We start from the raw sequence: 12,430 nt of genomic DNA, 5'->3' as shown, positions 1-12,430 counted from the left end.
GCACAGGGTTATGCTTCCTGTAGGTTTTGATTCCAATTTATATTATTCATGTGTTCTGGGATGCTCAAAGCTGAAAAATTAGTGAGAGAGAGAGAGAGAGAGAGAGAGAGAGAGAGAGAGAGAGAGAGAGAGAGATCGTTCATGCCTATTATTTCTCTGAGGCATCTGGTAGAAGCAAACAGAAATCTGCTCTGGAAAATAGTGTCAAATCAGCCTCCATAAAATTCCCAAAATTAAAGCTTACATTCTAAAAGTTCAAAAGCCAGGAACATAGGACCAACGATAAGCATAAATCACAATATACAAAAGAACTTAAGACATTAAAATGCTGATAAAGATAATAATAAATATTTTAATTGGTATTTAAACATGAGATCAAGACACTGGAAAGAACAGATGGATTAAAAATAAACTAAAAAGAACTTTCAGAAATTAAAAATATATCTTTAAATTTAAATTTCATTGGATGAAAAAGCAGATTTGACATAGAATAAGAAGCAATTCAAAAATTAGAAAATATATGTTAAAATTTTCTCGGGATGAAGCACAGAGAAATAAATGAATAGAAAATATTAAAAAGAAGATAAGAGACATGAAGGATAGAAGGAAAATGTTCACCAGACATTTAATATGATTTCCAATATAACAGAACAGAAAAAAATGTAGGCAGCATTTGAAACATGTGAAAACACAAAGGCTGAGAATTTTGCAAATTAAGTGAAACACTAATTCTTACACTGAAGAAGTGCTAGTCTCCAGAAGGATAAATTAAATAAATCCATACATAGGTGCATCACAGTAGATACAAAGACAAAAAGAAAACAAAGCAACCAGAGAAAAATATCTAAATTAGCCAAACCATACTGGAATGAATATCGGGTTTACAAAAGAGGCCACAAGCACCTAAATGTAAAATATGAAACTATAAAACTTTCAGAAATAAAAACATACGAGAAAATCGTTGGGACCTTGGGTTAGACAAAGAATTCTTAGATACAACAACAAAAAAATAATCTTCAAAAGGAAAAAATTGATAAATTGCACTTAACAAAGTTAAAAACACTCTTCCAAAGTCACAGCTAAAAGAATGAAAAGTCAAGCTATGGGATTGGGAAAAAAATATTTGCAAATCATATAGCTGACAAAAGACTATCTGGAATATATAAAGAATTCTCGAAAGTCAACAATAAGAAAACAAACACAATTTTAAAAAATGTTAGGCAAAAAATTTGAATATATACTTTCTAAAAAAGGTAGGTGGACTGCAAATAAGCACATGAAAACATATTCAACATTAGTAGCCACCAGGGAAATGCGAGTTAAAACCACAGTGAGCTAATATTATATACCTAGTAGAACAGCTTTTTTAAAAAACTGACAATATCAACTGCTGGTGAGGATGCAAAGCAGCTGGAACTGTCATACATTACTGGTGGGAACAGAAAACAGTTTGACAGTTTCTCAGAGTTAAACACACACTTACCATACAAGCCAGCAACTCCACTCCTAGGTATTTACCCAAGAGAAATAAAAACACGTTTTACACTCCTCCAAAAAAAATACAGTATACAAATATTTATAGCAGCTTTATTCATAATCACCAAAAACCTGCAAACAACCCAATGTTCCTCAACTGGGGAATGGATGAACAAACTGTGGTACACCCATACAATGGAATACTACTCAGCAATAAAAAAGAGTGAACTACTGACACATGCAACAACATGGATGAGTCTCAAATACATTGTGCCAGTTGACAAAAGCCAGGCTCAAAATCTATATACTTTCTAATTCCATTCACGTGATCTTCTGGAAAAGGAAAAATTATGGGGACAGAGAACAGATTGGGAGTTTCCAGGGATTAAGAGTAGCGGAGATTGTTTACAAAGGAGTAGCAGGAAGGAATTTTTGAGGGGCAATTAAACTGTTCTATACCTTATGATGGTATCACTCTTAATATTTGTGAAGCTTGAAACTATACACCAAAAAAGAGTGACTTTTACAGTATGCAAAATTATTAAATCAGAAACAAAAAAGTCAATGAGATACGATGTTCATAGAGAGAAAGATTTAACATCGTAAGTTAGAAATTCTTTCCAAATTAATCTATAAATCCAAAGCAATGTCAATCAAAACCCCAACAGCATTTGTCACAGGACTTGAAAACCTGATCTAAAATAGAAAAAGGACAAAAAGCCAAGAATAGCTAAGGCAGTCCTAGAAAAGAATAAGATGGGGGAGATTCATCCTACCAGATATCAAGAATTATAACAATTCTACAAGAGTTAACACACAGTATAGTAATGAGGCAGGATTAGAAGAAACAAAACGGAGAGCTAAGCTGGCAACTGTGTTTTACAAAGTCACTTGCAGCTAGGGTTCTGGATGCATATTAAGACCATCCAGTTAGATGCATCTGCACATGATTTAGAAAGCAGAAGTGAGGGAGAAGCCATCTTTCTGAGCTCCTGATAGGAAGTTGGCAAGAAAGATCACAGATGGTCATCTCTGCATGTCTAGTCACCAGTTTTGTGGTTCTGAGGGACTTGTGGCAGTGTCAGAAGCAGCAACAGCTTTCTGCTCTGTGGATTTCAGCCATGGTAGTGAGAGCTGGGAACCAAAGATCCAAGGGAAATCCCCTCTCATGATTTCCTTTCCTGGTGGCCTTCCATTGATTTTGAGAAAGTGAATTTTTCGTATTCAATCCCTTTCTGCTGGAAATGCCTCCAGTGCTTTCTATTTCCGGCACTAAATCATTACAGACGAAAACTCTGTAAGAGTTTCATCATGCAGAATCTAGTCCATAAATCAAAAGAACAAATGAGTATGGGTTCATAAACTTGCATTTGTTTTCAATGTGTGGTTCAAAATTTTTGTTTGTCACAACCCTAAAACCATAAATTTTTCCATATCATCGATGAGAAAACTGATTCTTTAAAAAACATCAAGTTTAGATATTTAAGAAAACAAAAGAGACTATTAAAGTAAAGAAAAAGAAGTCAGGGCCAGATAATGTACTTACTAAACATATACTATGTGGTGTTTACCCAAACTATATTTTTTAAATTACTGAATGTTTTTCATAGAGTCAATGGTGGCAAAGCAGATGTCAGAATACAAAGCTTATACAGAAAAAAGAAAAAGCTAACAAATGAGTTACATTTGTTAACTTTTCTTTAAAAAGTTAACAAATGTAACAAGGTACAACTGTGAACAAATAAGCCCCACTTCAAAGGGGGGAAAAAGAAAGAAGAAGGGAGGTAAAGAAGGAAACAGTATTTCGTATTCAATGATCTAAAGTAAAATCTCAGAACACATCTTCTGAAAAGGAACCTTAAAATGGAATGTTAACAACAACCTTGGTTTATCAATTGCTAGAGGTCAGGATAAGGCCTTTAAATCATTTCTAAACAGCAAAGTACCTTGAAGGATGCTGGCTCCGGGGAGAGCACCTCCAAAGAAGCATTTGAACCTCTGCTCTCAGGGCGTGTTCTTGAATTTGAGGCTGGTTTTGAAATTCCATCTAAGTTTCCCTTTATAATATCCATTGATATTCTGCAACAAACAAACAAAAAATTTTAAAGCAAGTTATGACATGTATTAAAATGTTTCACTACTGTTAATATGCAATTAATTCAGAGTCTTTGTTATAAAGACTTATGTTGCTACCAAAGTCACACTGCCCTGATTTCATCCGTGGGTCATTAAATCGTATGTCACTGTAGGTGGAAAAGAAGCTGCCTAAGAGGTTCGATTCCGAAAGTGGCTAAAAAGGAATGCAGAAATGAGTGCCATCTTGATGGCTTCCTATGCCTCTGACGGAAACATTTATTGTGTCCTTTGACTGAGAAGACACTCATGGAGCAGCACACCTCTCAATCACAGTTCAGGCTTTGTCGTAATGATTGCCTAAGGCCTGCTTTTGCTTTCCTTTTCCAGCCTTTCTCATTCCAGCTCAGCCTGGTTTCTCCTCTCAGCTCTGATTTCTCCTCTCCTCCCTGGTACCACATTTTCAAGGAGTACCTATCTCCAGGTCACTGATCTTTTTCTATCAACCCTCCCCTACTAAAACCCATGATTCTACTTCTGCCCTCTGAAACAACAGAGAACAAAACCGACTTTCTCTCCCAGGGGACAGACTTTCATTATCTGTATACCCATCACCAATCTCTTCAACTATTTTTTGTGTGACGCCATCCACAGGCCTCTCGTCCCTCTGGCTGCTCTACTCCCAGTGCTGCTTTCTGAAGCAGGCAATATGAGGCAGGGTGGTTTAACCCAGTGGGAGAGCTCGGGCATTGTAGACACATCGATCCTTTCAAACTGGGCCCTTGATCAGGACCATTCCAGATTTGGTTGGTAATGTGGGGGTATCATACATGCTGAGTAAAATGAAAGAAAGAGGAAGAATTCCAGATTTTGTCTTCCCGATACTTAGCTTTATATGTGAATGGATCTCTTCAACCAAATCCTTTCCCAAATTCCTATCAACTATGAACTAAACCACTTCTCTCATAATAGAATGAAGAAAGCCAATTGCCTCTGGCCCAGCAAGTAGAACAATGTCCTTTTCTTATTCTCCAAAATGACTCATTTCTCTTTCTTGTTTTGAACAGTGTAGTCACAGTACAGGGAAGTTTTGGATGCAGGCAGAAGCACAAACATAAACAACCTGGTTCTCCTCCAAGCACACAGAGGGATCATTTGATTTGGCCTCCAACCATTCAGTGCACCAAAGCCGATGCTTCAGGGTCTACTACGTCAACTCTTTCCATCTCAGCAAATGAAAAAGGCATTGAGCTCACCATTATTCAAACTCTGCAAAAGGCTCACTCAGGAAGCTACTGACATTATTGTGGGATGACGGATCACCCTGGCCCGTCACATCACAATTAAAAAGCAAAAGTCACCAAAAGGCCAAATGTTTTGTAAATGCCCTAAGCAGGTTGCCAGAAGAGGCTCACCACAGCTAACCAAGGGATCAGTGAAACAGAAACATGTGCAGAGCCGGTAGAATACATGTCAGTAAAGGGAGAGGCCCAGGGAACCATCAGTGACATGTATCAGCTAAAAGGCTCCAGAAATCTTTCAGTTTGCTTTAGAAATAGGTCTGTTCTGTTATGTTTGCTCCTGAAAATAATAAGTTAAATAAAATACAGGGTGAGTGGGGATGCAACTGACAATCTTATGATTTGGGCCATACAGAAAAAAGTATGGACAAAGGGCACTGAATTCAGATCTTATAGATGTTTTTGAGTGTTTGAGAAGAAATATCAATACCCACACAGAAATTCCACAATAAAAACAAAGCAATGTACAAGAAAGAAAGCAATCAAATGATAATAAAATACTTTAGCACTTAACATTGATTTAACCAAATAGTGTGCCTTAATTATACTGAGTGTATGTGGGGAGAAGCATGTAAAAGGAGAGGTAGTATAAGAAATCTTATCTGCCATAATAGGAAATCAAAGAGAATGTCTAAAAATTGGAAAAGCCAAAAAATAGTTAAATAAGCATAATATTTATAAGTTCAGATGGTTACCCTTGGAGAATGAGACTAGAGATTGCTTTTTTTTTTCATTGTAAATGTTATAGTACCATTTGATATTTTTGACTATATTACTTTAATAAAAGTAAAACCTAATTTTAAAAATAGTAAATAAATATAAAATATGAAATCTCCAAGGAAACATAAAGATAACTTACATAATAAAAAGGTTAATAACTTACTAAGCATGACACTAATAAGCATAAATCAAAAAGGAAGAGACATAGGTTTTGATTACATAATGTTTAATGCTCGAGTGTCAAAAAAAAAACCTCTAAGTTAAATTAAAAGGCACCTGAGAAACTGGGAAAAATATATGCAATATAGATGATACGCAAAAGGTTAATAAATTTACATATTTAAAGAGCTCTTACCAATCAATCAGAAAAAGAAACATTCCAATAAAAAACTGGCTAAGGGCATAAATAAGGGGAAAAGGAAAGGAAAAGAAGAAAGACAAATGGTCTGTATCTTCTAAAGAAAAAAAAAAGTCCAATTTCTCTAATTAAAGAAACATACAGAACGGGACCTGAAAGATGATCACAAGTCAAGGAAATGACACAGGTGGGTTCTGGATTGGTACATTCATGGATACTCTTTTTTTTTAACCTTTTGCTTGTCTGTATTTCTCATTTTCTATTAAGCATATCTTGAGTTCATAATTAAAGGATTTAATTATTTTAGAAAATTTTTTAGAATACATTAAAGTGTATTCAAAATAAATAAAAAGTACTCAGTATTCACCACCCTGAGCTAAACATTGTTGTCACATTTTTTTTGCCATTTCTTCTCAATGTCTTTTCAACAAAATTGGACTCATATATTTCTCACTTAACATTACATGACATTTTCTTATTACATCAAAAATACTCCAAAAACAGAATATTATTTACTTCATGATATTCCATTAAATAGATGGATATATGACCAGATTCTAAATTGTAACAAATCACTACTATCATGTACCAACTTTTTTAACATTCATTTCAAACAAGATTAAAGTTTTTCATACAGGCTTGTGAGAAATGCAACCATCATGGATGATTAAAACCAAAATGGGGACATATGGCTGCTGTAATTTGATATTTTTGGATGAATGGCAGAATCAAAAGAAAGCGAATATTCCTTTGTTTCATAATAATGAATAGTCAACCCAAAGGAAAACAAGTGACATCATATTTATTTTCATGATTTTAATGTCTAAAAATTATTGTATGGTAGATTTTTTTATGTTATATATTTGTTTATTATGTAAGAAATACTTGCCCATGTGGGGGGAGGGAGTCAAATAGTACAGAAGAATGTAAAGGTTTTCAAAGCCAAAATTCCCCTTACCCCAAAAACCACTGTTAATAGGTTTTTGTAGTTCTCATTTTTTTAAGCATATGCAAACTTTCTATCCTTTATACCTACCCACTCCTCCCGAACACAAACACAAACAAATGTTGTGGTGCTTTGCAACTTGTTTTTTCACACTTAATATATTTTGGAGATTTTTCTATGTCACCACATACAAATACACTTCATGCTTTCAAATGATGGCATAGTTTTCCACGGCATAGATGTAGTATTTTTTAATCAGTTTTTAGGTTGTATATGGAGTATTTGCTATTAACAGCAATACAAATAATTACTCGAAATGGATCACAGACCTAAAAATAAAACTTAAAACTATAAAATTTCTATAAAATATGTGTGAATTTGGGTTAGGCAAAGGATTTTTAGATACAACATCAAAAGCATGATTATAAAATAAAATATTGATAAAATGAAATGCATCAAAATTTAAAACTTCCACTCTTCAAAAGACATTGTTAAGAAAAGGAAAACAAAACCCAAATATTGGGAGAAAATATTTGCAAAACACATACTTGACAAAGGACTTGTATCCAGAATACATAAAGAAATATCAAGACTCAAGACTTGAACAGAAACATCACCAAAGATATGTGGATGGCAAACCAGCACATAAGAAGATATTCAACATCATTAGTCATCGAAGAAATGTGAATTAAAACTACAATGAGAGCATGGGATGGCCAGATGGCTTAGTTGGTTAGAGCGGGAACTCTGAACAACAGTGTTGCCGGGGTTCGATTCCCACGTGGGCCAGTGAGCTGCACCCTCCACAACTAGATTGAAGGACAACGACTTGGAGCTGATGGGCCCTGGAGAAACACACTGTTTCCCAATATTCCCCAATAGAAAAAACATCAATGAGATACAACTATACATTTAAATAGTGAAAAATAATTTTTTTAAAACAACTAACAATACCATGTGCTGACAAAGTTGGGGAGCAACTGGAACTTTCATATATGTCCTGTGAGGATGCAAAATGGGACAGCCATGTTGCAAACTCCTTGGCAGTTTATATAAACATACACTTCCCATATGACTCCACAATCTCATTCCTAGCTATTTATTCAAGAAATGAAAATTTGTATTCACACAATAACCTGTACATGAATGTTTATAGAACCTTCATTAATAATCACCAAAAACTGGAAACAATCCAAAGGTCACTCAACCAGGGAATGGATAAGCAAACTCTTGTACATCCATACAATGGAATACTACTCAGCAATATAATGGAACAAACAACTGATACAAAACATGGATGAATCTCAATTGCATTATGCTAAATTTAAAGAAGCCAGATTCAAAAGGCTCCATGGTGTTTGCTTCCAATTATGTGACATTCTGGAATAAACAAAACTACAGGGACAGAAAATTGATGAGTGGTTGCTAGGGCTGGGAGTGGGGAGGTGTTAATTACAAAAAGGGCTGGGGAAAATGATGAAATAGTACTGTATCTTGATTGTGGTGGTAATTGCGTAACTGTATGCATTTGTCAAAGCTCGTAGAATTGCACATTAAGAGGGTGAACTTTACCGTATGTAAAGTATACCTCAATTTTAATTTAATCTCTTTTGCAAATCTTTGTTTAGTTGTGTTCATATATCCAGAAGATAAATTAGAATTGCTAAGTCAAAGAACACTTGCGCTTCAAATTCTGGTAGTCCGCCAAATTGTCCTCCAAAAAGACTGTACCAAATTACACTACTACCAACAAGGTATGATGAGATGAAAGTGTCCGTTTCCCCACATTGGACTGCGGTCAATCTGGTTTATGTCAAAAATTTTTCATCTTTGTCAATCAGGTAAGTGCCAAAAGGTATCTAGAGTTTGATTTAAATTTCTTTAATTACAAGAGAAGTTGAGCCTCTAGTCAAATGTTTACTGGCCACCTTTTATTTTTATTTTTTCTGTGAAATACCAATTTGCATCCTCTGCCATTTATAGTCTATTTCAAACGTCTAGTGATTGACTTTTAACATAAACTCTAGGATGTTAGGCACCCAGGCCTGGACTGGCCCTCGCTGAGCCCGCCCCCAGGTACCGCCCCGCCCTCCCATTGGCCCTGCCCCTCTCCCCTAACACGACTCCGCCCCGCTCACTCACTGGCTTGTCGCACGGCTATCGAGCGTGGCTCTTAGTCTGTGCAATTCCTCACCTTACCTGCAGAAACTGAGGGATCTAGTCACCAGTCGTCAGAGCATTGTCGGCTCAGAAACGCACCAATGACACTCGCCTCGTCACCCACCGTCCCCTAAAGAGGAGGGGGTCTTTCCTGCCACCACAGCTACTCGGGAAGTGAAAGGAACTAAGGATCTAAAGCTCTCCTGCTTCCGAGAACGCCGTTCCCCTGGCAACCAGAAGCCCCGCGCTTCCAGTCTCGCGATAGAAAAAAAAAAAAAAGGCCTGTACCATCCAGAAATGTGACGTGGGGGGCAGGGGCAGCGAGGAACTGATGAAACCCCGGGAGCTGGGGCTGCCCAGTGGTCTCCTTCATGTTCCCAGGGGATGGTATGGGCGAGCAATGGTTTGTTCGTGTTTAGATTGAACTCGGAAGGAGGATGCTTGTATGGCTCCGTCCCTCACTATTAATGTGGTGCCCTGCAGGTCCGCTACTCTCTCTGGGCTCAGTTTCCTCCTCTATACAATGGGGATGATAATTCCTTCCTCACAAGATTGTTGTGCCGCTCAAAAAGATGTATGCGAAGTTCTTGGTAAAGTTTGGATGCCGTATAAATTAAAAGTAGTGGTTTTACACAAATTGGGCTATAGTCCAAAAAGGGTAATATTTGCTATTTGTGGTCATTGGTGTCTCTAATTCTCAGTGCGTGAAGACTATTGCGTCCCCAAACTGATTTTCTTCATCCCCAGTACCATGAAATACCTGCTTTTTCCCACCGGTCCTAAATGACAAGGCCCCCTATTTTCTCTCAGACGTCCAGCCCTACCACCTCTCCCTGGTAGACTTTGCTCTCCAGCCTCACTGTTCGCTTTGTTAGTGTTCCTACGCAGGAATTTATTCCCAGCGTCTCTCAGGAAATTTATGTTTTTCCAAATTAAAAAAAGAAAAACAAATCAGTCGAGAAATCAGGAAAACGGGAGAAAGTATTCTGATTCTCCTATGAGGATTAAACATTAGCAATCAACATGGAGATGCTAACTGAAGATATCCACTGATGTCAAGTCAAAAGCAAGAGCAGGAAACGCTGACACTTTGAGTCAGAAGCTGAGGTCAACATTCCAGAAACTGAGATAAAGAGTACCTTGGGAGGGATGAGGTCACAAAGTGATTGGTCAGTCTTGCTTGGAGCTGGTGCCATGTTGCACGTATGTGTTCCTGGCCCTGTCTGCTGCAAACAGGGAGTCAGTCTTACCAATAAAATATTAAGTTGCTAACCATTGTATATTTTATACAAATTCTATGAGTGGTGTTCCAAGAAATAACAAGTTTGATTCAAAATAACTCCTTAAATTGCCAGTTTCCAACCCATGATTCTATGAAGTGCTGTTAACCTGGCTTGGAGATTTGTATGTTACATTATTCAAATGGTGCCCAATAATGTCCTTTGTGTTCTCCCGTATTTGAATATTTGCTATAGGCTATCATTCTTGTAAACACTTCTAAATTTAATAGTTCTTATTTCTTAAACAAGTGCTTCCTACAATCCTCATTGCAAGTAAATAATATGAAGAAGGTTGGAAGTATTTTAAGAATAACAAGATTTTGATAACTCCTGGCAGTTTTCATTCTTGTTTCTGCCTCCCATAAATTAATATCTGTTGGGAATTTGGAAACACTATTCCTTGTTGTTTCTCCAGTATGAATACCCTCCCCCACCCTCCACCCAGCACAAACACACACTTACCCCAGCCTGCTGCTTCCTCTGCCTGGAATACAGTTCTTGCTTCCCCTCTTCCCTCAGGCGTCTGCTTCCTCAGCAATCTTTCCTGACCACCCTATATGAAATAATCCCTCCCCATATCTGTACTCCTTATCTTGTTCCCTTGATTCTATTTTTTTTTTTTTAATAAGGAGGAGAGATACCATTGTTCAGATTCTGATACTAAATAGCTGGATGATCTTGGGTAAATCCGTAAGCTTTTGTGGGCCATAATTTCCTCATTTGAAAACTGAGGTTGAACTAGTTTTGCAGTTTTTAACTCGACTGCATTACAATCACCTGGGGAGGATTCATAAACTACTGATGCCAGGGCTGTATCTGAGAGGAAATGAACTTAAAACTCGATGGCTTCCCAAACTTTAATTGCAGCTAAATCACCTGGGGAATCTTCTTAAAATGCTGCTTCAGTGTCAGGTGGGACCGAAGAGTCTAACAGGCTCCCAGGTGATGGATGCCCATGCTTCTGATCCACTGCTCACTCTTTTAGTAGCTACCGGTAGTGATCAGTTAATCTCCAAACGCCCAAGCAATTCTAATAGTCCATGAATAAAGGCCACTCTTTCTATTTTTATTTTTGGCAATTAACGAAAACAAATTTCAGATTTCTTGGCGATGTGGAGGGAAAACAACAACTTAAAAAAAAAAAAAGCAAAGCTATCACCAGTGCCCATGATTAACTGGCGTTTACACATTTTTAACTGTTGCTTTTCAAATGTAGGCAACATAAGATACATATAAAGCAAGCGAAAAGAAAATTCAAGTTCAATAGCAACTTAGTGTCTCTTCACTATTTCTAACCTTTCCAAACTAAGTCCCCATTGATTACATTTTGCATAAAACTTATCTCATCTTGAATTGTTTTCTGTCATTCTCACTTTGCTTATTTATCTCCTGCTGCTTCCATTTTGCACACTGCTGAGACGTCACATGCCTTGACAGCAAACTTTAATAAACTGCATTTGTTGTGCTTTAGAACACAATAAATTGTGTCTTTGTTTTTAATTTCCTGAAATACTTCTATGTCAGCTATTGCAGGTAACACCCTCCAAAAAATTCACATTCAAATATAAGTCAGAGAGCACCATATTTTCATGCTGTTTTCTGAAATTCTGTGTTCAAAAACCCTAAGCGTATTCTAGGAAGTATTGTGCCTTTCACAATAATTCATAAAGATTTGTCCTACAGTCAAGATATTTTAAGCTAAAATTTTCCTGATCTCATTCCAGGTTGGGGACATATGGCAGTGATGGTTTTTGTTTTTGTTTTCAATCTCTCTCTACTCTTGACATTCTCCTTCTGAGTGGCGTCAGATTTTGAATGCATGAGAGAGAGCCCACATTGTATTCCATCTGGGTTCCAACTACCGTTCTAGTCTTGTTGCCCCAATTTCCTTTTTCTCACCATAAGCTTCAGCCAAATGCAACAAGTACTAGGAAAACCTCATTAAGCCTCATATCATAGATTCTACAAACTAGATTAAATAGCCATTTCTTTTGAAGGGCAGTTAAAAGTGTGTGCCACTGGACAGTTCCCACCTCCTGCGAGTCTATGGATTTGTGTTATTAAAAAAGAACATTTACTAAGTGTTTAGGACATGCCTTAGATACATCATTTCACT

At 37.0% G+C, this 12,430-nt stretch overlaps 1 protein-coding gene across 2 annotated transcripts in view; it reads right to left on the bottom strand.

The window, feature by feature from the left end:
• Positions 1 to 9,370, bottom strand: part of FSIP1 (fibrous sheath interacting protein 1) — a 162,900-nt gene extending 153,530 nt beyond the window's left edge. For both annotated transcript variants that reach the window (XM_033108714.1, XM_033108715.1), the window contains exons 1-2: positions 9,074 to 9,370; positions 3,423 to 3,555 (exon numbers count right to left, since the gene is read on the bottom strand). In XM_033108714.1, the coding sequence (XP_032964605.1) occupies positions 3,423 to 3,548 (126 nt within the window). In that variant the 5' untranslated portion in view covers positions 3,549 to 3,555; positions 9,074 to 9,370. The remainder of the gene's footprint in view (positions 1 to 3,422; positions 3,556 to 9,073) is intronic.
• Between the last annotated feature and the right edge of the window lie 3,060 nt (positions 9,371 to 12,430).

This window comes from Rhinolophus ferrumequinum, chromosome 6 (assembly GCF_004115265.2).
Source record: "Rhinolophus ferrumequinum isolate MPI-CBG mRhiFer1 chromosome 6, mRhiFer1_v1.p, whole genome shotgun sequence".
Classification (NCBI taxonomy): domain Eukaryota; kingdom Metazoa; phylum Chordata; class Mammalia; order Chiroptera; family Rhinolophidae; genus Rhinolophus; species Rhinolophus ferrumequinum.
The sequence above is the reverse complement of the archived record's forward strand: the minus strand, read 5'-3'. Positions and strand labels throughout refer to the sequence as shown.